Source organism: Rhagoletis pomonella, unplaced genomic scaffold (genome assembly GCF_013731165.1).
Source record: "Rhagoletis pomonella isolate Grant_MI unplaced genomic scaffold, Rhpom_1.0 Rhpom_scaffold_03529, whole genome shotgun sequence".
Taxonomy (NCBI): domain Eukaryota; kingdom Metazoa; phylum Arthropoda; class Insecta; order Diptera; family Tephritidae; genus Rhagoletis; species Rhagoletis pomonella.
Window position 1 is genome coordinate 5,341 of NW_023462081.1, and position 15,857 is coordinate 21,197.

Here is a 15,857-nt window from a genome sequence, read left to right on the forward strand (position 1 = left end):
ATACATGTGGCAACTCGGCTTCTGAAGGTCACAAGAAGTGCAACCCTGTAGGAAGTTGCTAGGAACCCAATCGATGATAATCACCGCTATTTTGATATTCCTTTGTCTCTTACTTTTGGGACGTGTTCTGAGCAGCAGCTTCATCTTTAGACTTATCCATCAGCATCAACGAATCCACGTAATTCCAGCATTTGAATTTGTTATTAGAGTTTGTAATATATTGTAAATAAACATCTTGCAAGATTATTAGTAAAGTAATATACGGCTTCTAAAGTGGTGACCCCGACGTGATCAGGAGGTTACGACACTCCTGCGTCTGGTCCTTCTGAAGTATCGTTTTCATATTTGTCTGAGCGTGAAATTGGCTAGTATGGAGGACGACGAGGCCTGGGTTGATGCAACAGCAGCTCCACGAATAAGTTCACCAAATATGACCGCAACTAACATTGAGTCGTATTTTATGTCGCTGGAATTTTGGTTTGCAGCTTCAGGTATAACTCAAGACTTGAAAAAGTTTAACATAGTTATGGCTCAGGTCCCACCGAGCAGGCTGCAGAGCTTCGATCAATCATCGACACGGTGCCCCAGCAAAATAGGTACGAGTATGTGAAGGCGAGGTTAACCTCACACTTTGCCGATAGCCAGCAAAGGCGTTTGCAGCGGGTTCTGTCAGATATGCCTTTGGGCGATATGAAGCCTAGTCAACTTTTTAACGAGATGCGTCGAGTCGCAGGCGATGCTCTGGGCGAAGCGGTTCTGTTGGATTTGTGGGCCATACGATTGCCGCCGCATGCACAAGCAGCAGTGATTGCAGTGAAAGGTAACGCCGTGGATAAAGGCGTCATCGCGGACGCAATTGTAGAGTCAATGGGCCTTCGCACCGTAAGTTCAGTAGACAAACCTACCGCCACTGCGAGCCCCGTTCACCACTCAGGCCAGGAATCTTCGTCAGCCTTGGAGGCCATTCAGCGAGAAATCGCGCAGCTCTCGCGTCGTTTTGAATCATTGCAAACGCGTGGCTATGATCCGCGAAGACGTTCACGTTCACGAGGCCGCCTCGAGACACCGCGACGACGAGCTAGGTGCAACTCGCCCAACGAAAGCTGCTGGTATTATCGGGAGTTTGGAGCCAATGCGCGCAAGTGTAGGACGCCCTGTGGTTACGTAAGGAAGAATTCAGGTCAATGATATTGCCCGGCTGAACCTGCAACCAGTACAGGCAAACAACTGGGAGCAGCCCGTTTCCGCCTTAAGGTATCAGACACTGCAACTAATATGAAATTCTTAATAGACACCGGCGCCGATGTGTCTGTGATACCAAAAGGCTCACGTTCAGTCAAGCATAAACCAACTACTATGAAACTGTTTGCCGCAAATGGCACCTCTATTAATGTGTACGGAGAAGCTATGTTGAAAGTTAATCTGGGCCTACGCCGCGAGTTTGTGTGGACGTTCCTGATCGCCAACGTTACTTGTGGAATAATAGGCGCAGACTTTATCAGGCATTTCGACCTACTCATAGATTTAAAAAGGAATCGAATCATTGATAATAGCACGTCTTTGCAATCCGTCGCCCAGGCAGTTACGGGTACAGGCTCATCAATCAAGTCATTCGACACCTCGTCTCCGTTCGCGGATTTATTAGGTGAATTTGCAGAAATAACACGACGTGCACAGCCCGGCGTTATCACAAATTCTTCGGTGGTGCATTACATTGAGACTCGCGGTCAACCCATCTTCGCTCGTCCCCGAGGCCTGTCGGCGGATAAACTACAAGCAGCGCGCGCTGAGTTTGAAAGCCTAATGAGACTAGGTGTATGTAGACCGTCACGAAGCAGTTGGGCCAGCCCTCTACACATGGTGCGAAAGGCAGATGGCAGATGGCGCCCCTGCGGAGACTACAGGACATTAAATGCCATCACAGTACCGGATAGGTACACGATACCTTATTTGCAGGATTTTACCAATATTTTGCGAGGTAAGACAATATTCTCGAAAGTCGTTTTGCAAAAAGCCTTTCACCAGGTGCCGGTGCACCCGGATGATATACCCAAGACTGCAATATCCACACCTTTCGGTTTATTCGAATTTGTCTACATGACCTTTGGTTTGCGCAATGCGGTAAAACTTTTCAACGGCTTATACACGAAGTTGTGCGCGGGTGGGACTTCGTGTTTGCTTATATGGATGACATCTGTATCGCGTCAACAAGTCCAGATGAACACAGATCGCATCTACGTCAGCTCTTTGAAAAACTTAAGCAATATAATTTAGCTATCAACGTGTAAAAGTCAGAGTTCGGTCGTAACCAAATAACCTTCCTCGGGCATTTAGTGTCATCCCAAGGTATTCGCCCCCTACAAGAGCGCGTCGAGGCCATACGCAAGCTCTAGAGGCCTTCAACGGTGAAGGATTTGAGAAAATTTTTAGCGGTAATAAACTTTTACCGACGATTTATTCCACACGCATACTAGCAATGTGCCCGGGAAACATCAAAAATGACCGATCGTCGCTCAACTGGTCAAATGAAACGATATCTGCATTTGAGCATTGCAAGCAACAGCTGGCGAATTCGGCCCTTCTCGCGCATCCGTCAAAGAATGCAGAGCTATCGCTTTGGGTAGATGCATCTGCCAGTGCGGCCGGTGCGGCACTACACCAGGTTGTCAACGGGGCTCTTGAGCCTCTGGGTTTGTTCTCAAGGAAGTTCGACAAAACACAGCTACGTTATAGCACTTACGATCGCGAGTTAACAGCGATTTATTTCGCCATGCGGCATTTTAGGTTTATGTTAGAAGGTAGAGTTTGTCACGTCTATACTGATCATAAGCCAATAACCTTCGCCTTTAGGCAAAAACCTGGACAAAGTTTCGGATCGGCAAGCGCGACAACTGGACTTTATCTCCCAAATAACGACAGATATTAGCCATGTCGAAGGGATACATAATGTCACAGCTGATTTTCTATCCCGCATCTCGTCCTTGGAAGTTACGCATATCAACTACAACGAATTGGCGGAAGACCAGAAAGCAGATGGAGAATTACAGCAGCTGCTTCACGATACTTCGAAAAGCTCCCTTAAACTGAAACTTTTTACAATTCCAGGTTCTTCTAAGCAGCTATATTGCGATTGTGCCACGAATTCTAATCGACCATTTGTGACGAAACATTTCCGGCGTAAAGTACTAGAATCTACCCACAATTTGTGTCACCCTGGTACGCGCGCTACAGTGAGATTGATGACGCAGCGATTCGTATGGCCAGGCATTCAGAAAGACAGCAGGGAGTTTGTTAAAGCGTGTGTCCGATGTCAACGTGCAAAGGTTCATCAGCATACAGTCGGATATCTAGATTTGGAGTTCCATGCGCAATAACATCCGACCAAGGACGTCAGTTTCAGTCCGCCCTTTTTGCTGAGCTCATGAGAACCTTGGGAATAACACATCTTAAAACCACTCCTTACCACCCACAGTCCAACGGGTTGGTAGAGAGATGGCATTGAACAATGAAAGCGGCCATATTGTGCCATAACCACGAGCGATGGGTTGAATATTTACCGACCATTTTGTTGGGTCTGCGTACGACGTACAAGCCTGATACTCAAGCATCACCTGCAGAGCTGGTGTACGGGACTACTCTTCGCATTCCTTCAGAGTTCTTTGTCGACAATGCAACAAATAGCACGGAATCAGAAGTTGTGGTTGAACTGCGAAATCTATGCGACAGGTAAGGGCACCTGACATAGCGTGGCATACGAGAGGCAAAGTGTTCATACATCCTGACTTGAGAAATTGTAAGAATGTATTCGTCAGGGACGATTCAATTAGACCATCCTTATCACACCCGTACACCGGCCCTTACAAAGTTGTAGATAGGTCAGACAAGCACTTCAAAATCAACGTCAACGGCAGAGAAACATCCATCTCAATCGACAGTCTGAAGCCGGAGTACATCTTAAAGGACGACGAGCCGTTGCAACTACCTGAAGCCCATTCTGCTCGGAATGTGTTACCAGAGCCCCCAATGGCGTCCAGTAAGTTAAATCGTCCAAAACGACATGTTGTTATTTCACCTCGCTATCGTTGAACCTGCGCTGGACTTAGGGGAGTACTGTGGCAACTCGGCTTCTGAATGTCACAAGAAGTGCAACGCTGTAGGAAGTGTCTAAGAACCCAATCGATGATAATCACCGCCATTTTAATATTCCTTTGTCTCTTACTTTTGGGACGTGTTCTGAGCAGCAGCTTCATCTTTAGACTTATCCATCAGCATCAACGAATCCACGTAATTCCAGCATTTGAATTTGTTATTAGAGTTTGTAATATATTGTAAATAAACATCTTGCAAAATTATTAGTAAAGTAATATACGGCTTCTAAATACATATGGGCGAATCCAGCGAAAAGTCTACCGCGGAAAACAAATTAAAAGTTCTTTATCTATTTATACTATAGGCCGATTTGACTGCTTTTTATAATATATACTGGTTATGTGAGCAGAAACATTTTTGCCAAAAATGGTCTCTTTAAGTGGCACTAGGGTCTAGATATTTTGAATAACTGTATTTATGCTCTGATTTGTTTCACATTTGGCATGTTTAGTTTAAACGTAGATTTGCAAAAAATTAAACCGCTGGTGTCGCTCATGTCAAAATAAAAAGTACGTTTCACATAAAACGCATGTTTTCTTCCCGTTAAAAATTCTGTCAAGAACAATATTAACAAAACTTTTGACATGCAAATTTTAGTAACGTAACGCCAGGTAACGTCACGGCAGATAATTCAGCTGATTAAACATAAAGCCGAAAAGATTTTTACATTTCAAAACTTGGAAAATTAACCCTAAACATAGCCAATATTACTACAAAAACTTTTATTTAAAAAGTCTTTTCCAATTCGCAGAGTTTTAAATGAACTATATTTTCATAAATAACACTGTGAGACAAATGGTAGGTGGTCTTTTTTTGACCAAACTCGAGAACCACTAGTCCGATTTTGCTCAAACAAATTTAAAAAAATTAAAAATTACAATTCCTTTAATCTGTTCATATAACGTTTTTCTATATAATCAACAGTTTTCAAAAAATTTAATATTTTAGGCAAAAAATATTTTTTTTCTTCATACATTTATTTTTACCGGCAAAACCAAAGGTGACAATTTCCCCTATATGATAGTTATATATATATCTCGATTCCTAGACGTGACCCAGCGAAACGCCGGGACACGTATAACTTGTTTTTGACCGATATAACATTTCCCGTTGGTTTCATCCCATCCCGATTTTGACTATCGCATAGTGTAATTAATGAAAAAAATTGTTCATGAAAATAATTGTGAAATATTATATTTAAACAAGGTGTACACTTACACTGACTGTATATCAGATTATCGAAACTAAATCGGGATTTACTTGGGCGTCATTTTGACCTATTGGATTTTGAAGATTATGTGATGGTAAGAAAAAAAAGGTCATGTGAAGTTTTTCCTTACAGCGGTGGGTGGAGGATCCACAGGCTTCCAAAAATGTAAAAAAAAACAGTTACATGGATTTACTCGAGCGCGTCAGATTTCCACAAGGGATGTTAAATGGGCCCGAATGAATGAAAAAAATCGCCATTTGGAGGGGTTTTCTTAATCTGACGGTTTAAAAAAGTAATTTCGTTTCTGAGATGCACAGTGAACCAAACATATATTATTGTAAACACTTATTATTTTATCCGTGCAACTATCATGCAGCAAGTCCGGTTCGACTTGGTCGTCAATTTCTTCTACATTTTTCCCATCTGTAACAAGAAGTAATTGACAATATTTTTTTACATATTAAATGAAAAGTGTGTTCAGGTATTATACCTGAATCCCCTAGAACAACAAATTTTTGACAAGAATATGATCCATACAACACACAAAACCCATTTCCACTCATCCTGAATCACAAAATTTAGTTTGTAAAATTTCAAAGGTTATATTTCATGTAACACCATGAGTGCTTTGATAACCCATGATTGCGTGATGGCGGACGGAAAGGAGTAAGGGGACACATAGTCCATTGATACAATATAAAGAGTGAGCAAGAAAGGAGCGGAGTTCCAAATTTCTTCATGTATAAGAAAACTTAAGGTTGCCAATTCCAAATTAACTGAAAAATGCGTGTTTGTCTTACATACAAATTCTTATGTCTAGTGATTTTAGCTGAGAAATGAGTAAAATTCACTTACATAAGTTGAAAAGGTAATTTTTAACTGATATTTGTTCAGCTAAAAGTTACATCATGTGCTACTAATTTTTCTTAATATAATTTTAATCTAACACTCCTTCGATTTATGATTGTTTCAATCCTAATTCAAACTATTTTGAAACTGGAATAAAAGTAATCGTAATCGTAGACGCATTTAATTACACATGTAATTTCATCGCCCAGCTCAAATTTAGATAAAGGTTTTGATTCGCAAATGCACATACTTATGCACATATACAGCGAAGCAACACACGTGCCTTTAAGGCCCGTTTACATACAACTTTGGCGTTGCGTTGGCGTTGGCGTTGGTTTGACAGAACGCACGTTAAAAGTATGCTTGCTACAATGAACGCTTGGCGGCGAATCCTTGGGCCACTAAATTAACATATTAACGACAGATAAATTAATATTTCATATCAATAATTGCATTAAAAACGATATTTCTTGCCCGCACTTGATTAAAAAGGAAAAATATTTCACATAATTTTATTTATTCGCAACAGCTGACGAGCGACGCACGCGAAAAGTTGAGAGTTGGCCATCTTTTTGCTTTGTGTTGGCGTGAGCGTTGTCGAATTTTGGCTATGTGGACGGCTGCATTTGAATTCATGTATTCATAGTCAGCTGTTGAAGCGACGCCAACGCCAACGCAACGCCAAAGTTCTATGTAAACGGGCCTTTAGCGTGAGATTGTTTGGGTTAATTCTCACACTTCACTCGCAACTGGTATCATTTGCGAGCAGTTGATCCGCTGGGTATACTTACAGTTTTAAGGCGCTGGCCCAATGCAGGCTTGCTTCGATTTGAGAACTGTCAAAAGTTATTTGGAATATACTAAAACGTATGAAGGGTGGCCAAATGGCAGCTTTGCTTCACTTGCTTTAAGCGCCTCAAAGTTTCAAATAGGTAAAAGTTTTATTTGAAAGCGTTTCGTAGCCTTTTGACAAAAAGATATGTTCCCGTTCTAAATCAATTCAAACAAACTGCTGCGTCTTTTTATGTACAAAAATTTTCTTACGTAATTTAAAAAAAAAATATATATATAATTATAGGTACTTAAAGTTTAATAAAAAGTATGTTTCCATATTTATATTTAACATGTCGCTGGCATAAAGTGAAAAGTTGCTAAGTCCATTTTTACAATTTTACAGGGACTTTGAATACAACATTTTGCGTGTTTAAAGCAAAGCAAAACTCCATACAAATCAGAAGGATTAGATCTCTGTTAAAAAAGTACCTTAATCCTTAATTTCTCTTACTCTCTATATCAAAATTTGAGGCTCCATAAAATGTAGACTTATCAACTTTTCACACAAAGCTGGCGATATTTATGATGTCAAACTACTGGTAAGTCGTCTCTTGAAAAATCTATTTTTTTGTTTTGAGTTTGTAGTTCTTAATAAATGTACATATAGTTATATATGTATGTATAATAATTATCATTCCTTTGAAATGCAAAAATTAATTCACATTCATTTAAAAATAAATATGAAAAAATTGTTTTGTATTTCTTTTTCTGGAATTTTATGGCAAAATTATTCTTAGTGTAAGGAAACAGACCTTGACTTTTCAACTACACAGCTGGTTGCTTTGACAGCGTTCCAAGCCGCCATTTGGCCAAACGAGTTTTTGAAGTAAATCAAAGCAAATTAAAGTAAGCAAGGCGTGCAAAGCACAGTATAGACAGTAACCAACCTTTTTGGGTTGTTGTTGTAGTAGTCGTTGTTGTTGTAGATATATTCACTTCATAACCTTTTTTGTGCAAACGGCATTTGCGAATTGATAGAAAAGTACTACGGATTGTAAAGTTTTGTTAACTATGAGGTGAATGAAAATTTTCAACCCGGCCTGACGGTTTTGAAGAATTTTTTTGTTCTAATTTTATTACTAAGGCGTCTAATAAATGCATGGCTTTTAGTTCTAGAAGAATAAAAATCAGTAAAGACAAGTCTTTTTTGTATAATTTCTGATTTTAATTTCTCAACTTCTTTTGCACCAGAGCAACTGTCAAAAATTTCCAGCAGTAAAAAGTTACGATTGGCACAACAGAAATGTAAAATTTTCTCGCCATGATAAAAAGTTTTTTCAACATGGAACTTTTCTACTAATTGACATGAAATTACTATCTCAACGCTCGGAGCGCTGCCACTGAGGGCCTTTGCCAACTGATAAAAAAGAGAAAATTTGGAAAGACCAAACAAAAATTTTGAGATTTCTCGTTGTGAATACGAATGCCATAGTTTTTACCTAGCTCGTGGGACTACGCAAAATTTTGACAGCTTGTAAATATGTATACACATAAAGTTGTTGGCGGTAATAAAGAGTCAAAATCAAAATGCAGAAAAGAACAAAAAGCGTACGTTAGTTGTCAGTTATAAAATAAATCCAATTTATTTGCAAATATTTGTTTATTCTATTTATTGAAAGGCAACCACGCGGAAAAGCTTGTGTTAATTATATTGATAACAGAACCTGGCAACTCGCACGTTGTCTAAATTCTCAAGTAACATAAAATCAACAAAAGAATACATTGCTTGTATTACCATCAATACGCCATGTATAAATTTTAACAACACACAAAAATAGAGCTTTCGGACGGGCGTTTGTTTGGTTTTTCAACACCATTTATAATTTTCTTTTAATAAAATCCCGATTTGTCAAATGCTTAAATTTATTTATCTAATAATAATGCAGCACACAACCCTGAAATCTAAGAAAGTCTTAGGAAGGCCATTAAATAGCAGCACACAACCCCGTGCCTTCCTCAGGAGTGAATATATCTACAACAACAACGACTACTACAACAACAACCCAAAAAGGTTGGTTCCTGTCTATACTGTGGTGCAAAGCAAGCCTGCATTGGGCCAGCGCCTTTATGATTGTGGCAAATAATATGAACGGAAAAAAGCATACAAATCAAAAAATAACAAATTTCGTAGAAAACTCTGTAGTAGTTTTGAAAAACAGCAAGTGCCACGCGACAATCTTTGTTGACGATTTTCGTTTCTCCGGCCTGTGGAAATCGTCAGATTATATACTTCCCATTATCCTTCAGCTGTTTGCTTCATAATAAAAAAAATTGACCGCGCTCGAGAATGTCAAAGTAACGTTTTTTTTATACCTTTCATGAGCATGAAATGGTATTATAACTTTGGACCGATGTTTGTAAGTACCAGAATAAGAAGAGATAGACCCATTAAAATGTATACTTAAATGATCAGAACGGCGAGCTGAGTCGATTTAGCCATGTCCGTCTGTCCGTCTATCCGTCTGTCTGTCCGTCTGTTTGTATGCAATCTAGTCTCTCAGTTTTCGAGATATCCGGATCAAATTTGGTGGGTGAGTGTATTTTTGTAATGTATTAATCATTTGTCGGAACCGGAAGACCACTATAACATATAGCTCCCATACAACTGATTGTTCAGATATGAGATTTTTCGTTATAACTTCTCCATTTATGCAGCTAGGAACATGAAATTTTGCATTACTTCTACCCATTATCAACAGAATATACAGTGAAAATAACAAAGATCGGGTCACTTTTACATATAGCTCCCATACAACTGATTATTCAGATATGCGATTTTGTTTTTTTTTTAGTTATAACTACTCCATCTATGGGGCATTTGTGAAGCCTGTAGAATACTAAGGAATAGCGCTACTAGGAAAGAAAGAGCGGTTATTTTCTCGGATAGCCAGGCAGCACTCCTGGCTATATCATCCACTGTAACCAAGTCCAAGCTAATCAAGGAATGCAAGATGGAGTTACGCTCAGCGTCTCAGTCAATGTCCATCTCTCTTGTCTGGGTTCCCGGCCATAGGAACATAGAAGGCAACGAGAGAGCAGACGAACTGGCCAGGGCGGGAGCTTGTTTGGATGAATCTGTAGCGGTGATACTGGGTTATCCCCTCAGACAAATACAAACAGAAATCCACTTGCACCTTCTGAAACTGGCAAGGAGGAGGTGGTCAGAGATTCAGACTTGCAAGATAGCACGAGAGCTTTGGCCTGACTTTAGCAGGGAAAGAACAGCAGAACTGCTAAGTAGGTCAAGAGTAGACGTATTTAGAATTGTATCGACTATCACCGGTCACTGGCCGCTAGGAAAACATGCATGTAGAATAGGTCTTCCATACAACAGAATATGCCGCAGCTGCGGCTTGGATGGCAGCGAAGAAACAGTATTTCATTTCCTGTGTGAATGCCCAGGCCTGGTTTACTTAAGACATAAATCTTTGGGGAAACACATAGTGGAGCAGTTAACGGATCTATCTAGTGCTACAATAGGCGACTTATACAAATTTATAAGCGGTTCTAAATGGTTTGACTGAACCGCTGGAATATTCTAACAGGTAGGCTACGGCATAATAAAATATCATTGTCCACAAGAAGTGCACCAAAATGGCGCTTTTATGCGCTAATTGTTTCCTGTGCGATAGCTTAGGTAGCACTACAACCAACCAACCAACCATCTATGCAGCTCGAAACATGAAATTTCGCACTATTTTCACTCATTATCAACAGAAAGTTTACAATAAAATTAACAAAGATAGGGTCACTATAACCTGTTTATTGCCCCCATACCACTGATTGTTCAGATATGGGGTTTTACTGTAAAACTCCTTTATTTGGACAGCTAAAACCGATAAATTTCGTAAGCTATTTTTTAAATAAATATACAAAGTCTACTGAGAAAATCGTCAAAATCTATGCTGTATAATCATAATCTCTTGTACCACTGATTGTTCAGATACCAGTTTTTGCGATATATGTATCTCCTTTATGTAGGAAGCGAAACCCATTAAATTGTGTTACTCTACACAGATGGCTTAGATTTGGCAGAGGTACTCAACAGGACGCAGGGTATCCCCCGTATGTTAATCTGACGCGTTCGAGTAAATCCCCGAATCCCTCTTGGGCTCCCTTACTATTATATCATATTATCGAAACTGTTTAAAATCGGGAAAAAACTCTTGCTTATCATGCAGTTTATTGAAAGTCGAAAGAACGATATTTAATACGTGCTCCGGGTACGCCCGAATTTACATATATTTCTTTACTTGTTTTTTCATTAATTTTCCGACATGACTACAAGCCAAATACTGACTTCACAAACGTCCCTTTGTAATTCAATACTTCGATAATGAAACCAGAGAATTGCAAAAAATATTGTAATTTACTAAAACATAATATTGTTTGCATATATTGTAAATAAAGGTTTATTTGGATAATTGTAAAACCACGCTGTAAGAATTTATATACTTTTCCTAAATGTAGATTGAAGCCAAGGATGCAAATAAGATAACATTGAAATTAACGATAAGCTAAAGGGCTGAGAGAAATTATATTTGGCTTTATCTTTTGCATTAACAGATTCATCTATATATCGGTGGTCGTAAGCAATAACCACCTAAGTCGACTTAAGAAAGAATTGAGTTATATATGCTATCGTTTCGTATCTGCAACTATTATTCCATGTCTACGTGAAACTCCCATCTTGTTACCTATTCTATTTAAAAAGTTATAAATGAAAACATTTTGTTTTCCCCATAAGGTTAACATTACACTCCCAATCTTTAAAGCGCTTTTTCTCGAATTCACGTTTTTCGACTTAGGCGATTATTGCTTATGACCACGGATATATAATACGTGAAGGCATTTTTTGTTCGGGATAAAAGATCTGCACCGTTCGCTCAATTTTCAAAAATGAGGTGTCAAATTAAAGCGCATGGCCTGTAGATATGTAAACTGGTTTTATTTTTTGGAAAAGAGTTGCCGACTGTTGAACAATTAAATTCAAATTATTTAATAATCAATGCCATCATATCCGCACCGTTCGCTCAATTTTCCAAAATGAGGTGTCACATTAAAAGGCATGGAGTGAAATGTGCAATAAGGTTTTACTTTTTTGAAGAGTTGCCACCTTTTAAAAAGTTATAGATATTCAAATTATTAAAAAATAATAATTCAATTATTACAAAATAGGTATCAATCGAAATGGGTTTGAAAAGCTTTGCTTCTTAACTGAACTATATGATTGCCACCTGTTTGAAATTTCAAATTCAGTTGGAATTAAGGGAATTAGGTAAGAGAAATATGTATTAACATATGGGGGCCAAACGGAAATGGTTTCAAAAGGTAGTAGTTTGAAAATATTTTGAAGAGGGTAGCCACCTGCTTGAAATGTCGAGTTTAGTTAACTTATACATAAATTATCTGCAATATGAATATACAGTCAGTCAATAAAGTTTAGGTTCAGCGAATTTCTTACAATACGGGCAACTATTTTTCAAATATTTCATTTTTCGATAATTTTTTATAAAAATATGATTAAGTCTGCAATAAAAACCCCAAAAATCAGAGTTCCAAACCTTGTGCAAAATTAAAGAAAATTCTGCAAAATTTCATTCAAATATTGAACTTTTTATGGGAAAATTTTCCAATAATGGACCAGGCTTTGAAAAAAAATATTAGGGGGCTTAGAGCGGCTTTTTGTGATTCTAAATCTAACCTCCGCCCCCCCCCCCCCCTCTCCCCCTCCGGAGGCTTATAGTTTTTAAGTAATTCGTTGTTAAAGTTGTAAAAAAAAAGTGAAATTTAACCTCACATTTTCCTTTGTACATCGAGTGAACTGAAATTGCGGTGCTGCCACACATCACAAAAAATGTGTAAAAAAAAGTACTGAAAAGGGAATCAATGAAAACGTAAATAATAAAGTGGACATGTACATATATGTTATAGCTTTTTTATTGGATATTTTCACTATATATGGAAGAAATGATAAAAAGAAGCGTCGCAGGTGAAAATGTTCAAGATATATGGAAGTATTGGATTTTTTAGAAAAAAGCGCCACAGTCTAAAATTTGTAATAAAAAATCGCGCGATTTTTTATTAAAAATTTTCAAGATATATGGAAGTATTGGACTTTTTAGAAAAAAGCGCCGTAACTACTATTTAAACAAAGGTTTTCAATTGCCCAAGGTGTTTTTATTCATAACATATTTCGGTTTCAAGTAACGTAACGTAAAAAATCAATGCTAAAATGCGCATTGCCAAACAACTAAAACTATATGAATATATATATCACCGATGTAGAAGAAATTCTTAAATATATGTGCATAAATAAGACCGTGAAATTAAATTTTTCCTTTTAGCCTTCAATCCCGTAATGCATCACAATGTATTTTTGGCTAAAAAGAACTATTAACATTTTCAACGATGTGGCACCTCATTCATGGCGGCCATCGCTGAACAATTGTGTGTTTACGATTCTTTGAGAATAGAAAAATATTTTAAGAACACTTTTGTAAGCATTAATGTTTGTTTATGAAGAAAAGATGGTGTATTAATAAAAAGAAAAGTGATTAGTGCAGTGTTTATAAAAAAATAATTGTGAAGCAGTGGGGAAATTTTAACAACGAATATCTTAAAAACTATTAGCATTTGTACACAAAATGTTGATGATATCGGTCAATGAGCACCTCCTCAACACCCACTGCGAATTTCATTATAAAATTCGTAAATCTTTGGGTGATATAGGAAATAGTCCATTATAGGAAATCTCAGCCCTTTTTATTTACGCTCTCTAGAAAAAAGTTGAGTATGCAGTTTTTTACGACAGTCGGGTCTACATGACAAGAACGACCCAGAATCATATGTATCTGGGGGAATTTGTATTCTGATACAAACACAACAATGGCTATTCACTTACCTTGCCATTTACATATGAGCAATTGTAGATTTGCGGTTTGTAATTTAGAAGGCATGCGGTGAATATGCATGATTTTAACATGGGTACGTCATTGGAGGCAATCTAGTAAAAATGGAAGCACCTCCCAAAGCAGGTAATGTTTTTGCTGGGATGTACATATGTAACATAATACGTATGTATGCATGTACATATGCATGTACAATCACCCCGTACGTGATTTGATATTGGCTAAGTATATATTACATCTGATTGGTAGACTTTACGTGGTGCGTAGGTCATAGAATATAAACTTACGGCTCTATTCTCTATCACTGAAAACTTTTGTCAGTGTTTTTACGAAAAAATATATGAAAAAGCTCAAATTTGTCAGTAAAAAAATGTTTCATCACCGATATATAATTGGGTTATTAATTTTAAATGTTGGCATTGATTTTAGAAGTTTTTTTTACAAATGAATTATAGTTTTTGAATGATTATTTATATATGTAAACAGTGGCGTACCCAGGAATATATTTTGGGAGGGGTTTATACTTTTGAAAATGCGCTTCAGATAATATGCTCTTTAAGGTACATTTATGCAAGTTTTTTCATAAATTGCGCTTTATTTACATAAAATTAGCAAAGAACCCAAACATTTGTAACCGACTTCGAAAAAGGGAGAGGTTTTCAGTTCGTCGGAATATTTTTTTCTTTTTAATGTATGCTACCGCATAACTTTGAACCAAGTGAACCGATTTCAATTTCTTTTTTTTTTAATCGGAAAGATGGTACTTCAAGGGTCGTCCCGTAATTTGAAAATTACTTGTTTAATATAAAGTTCTATAAACACAAGATACGCTCAACTTTCAAAAGTAATGAAAAAATTTAAAAAATAGTTTTAATGCTCATTTTCCTCGATTTCTGGTTTCTGGTTTTCGATTGATATGGTGATTTTTCATGATTGCCTAATTTTTTTAATATTTCGAATAGTTACCGGAAAAATTAAATGAACTTTCATTTTTATTATGTAGGTAATTTTGGTGGAACGAATTCGAATTTGGTAAATTAAATCTTCGAATCCTTGTTAAGTACATATCAGTGGTAAACTCTTTTAGGCTATAAGGTGTAAAAAACAAAAGTAAGTGAGCATGCATTGCATAATTTTAGGACAATGGTTTCATTCGCAGTTAAACTTTTAAGAGCTCTCAAGAAAACCGAAAAAATCTTATAAAATGGCAGAAGAAATGGAATAGAAATTTTCTTCTATCAAAATTTCTTAAATCAGTTTGCATCTCTCAAGAAAAAAATGCTCGTAGGTTTATTTCTTCAAGAAAATTTACTGCAAAAGCAAAGTGCTTGGGTGGGGTTTAGTACCGCTCACAACTATTTCGGGCTATTCCGTCCAAATGGGTGGCCCGATTCAAAAAAAATTTCACACACTTGTAGTCAAGGGTCCACGCAATATTTTAACACTCACTTTTGTAAATTTTGGTTACTAATTTATTTACAAATTGGGTTTGAAATATGCCCTTTTTTGTAAAATTCGGAAATTAGCGTACATTTATCACTCCTATTCTGCTTAAATTAGCCACTTCACCAATATATTTTTGTATTCCCCTTCACTTTACACTTTACTTGATTTGTTATAACTTGCTTTACGACTTTAATATTAACCAATTCATCACAATTCATTAAATAAAAACACCTTCAAAATCACGCGTCTGACTTTGGTTGCATATGCAAATTAAATGGCGGAGTTCAGCTGTCAAACTCCAAAATATGCAAAAGAATGAGAGACAAACGAAGATAGGATATAACCCAGTAAGCATTAAAAATATACAAAGGTGTTCTCTGCAAAAGGTGTTCAGCTCCTTTTCTTCGCAAAACAGAAAGGAGAATTCTACTGCCTGAGGGTTATAATCCCTAAGTGCG

General features: G+C 37.5%; 1 protein-coding gene across 1 annotated transcript; it reads left to right on the forward strand.

The window, feature by feature from the left end:
• Window positions 1-370: 370 nt before the first annotated feature.
• On the forward strand, window positions 371-1,188 carry LOC118754193. The gene is made up of 2 exons (XM_036489059.1): window positions 371-491; window positions 536-1,188. The coding sequence occupies exons 1-2, from the start codon at window positions 371-373 to the stop codon at window positions 1,186-1,188; spliced, it is 774 nt and encodes a 257-aa protein (XP_036344952.1).
• Window positions 1,189-15,857: the final 14,669 nt, after the last annotated feature.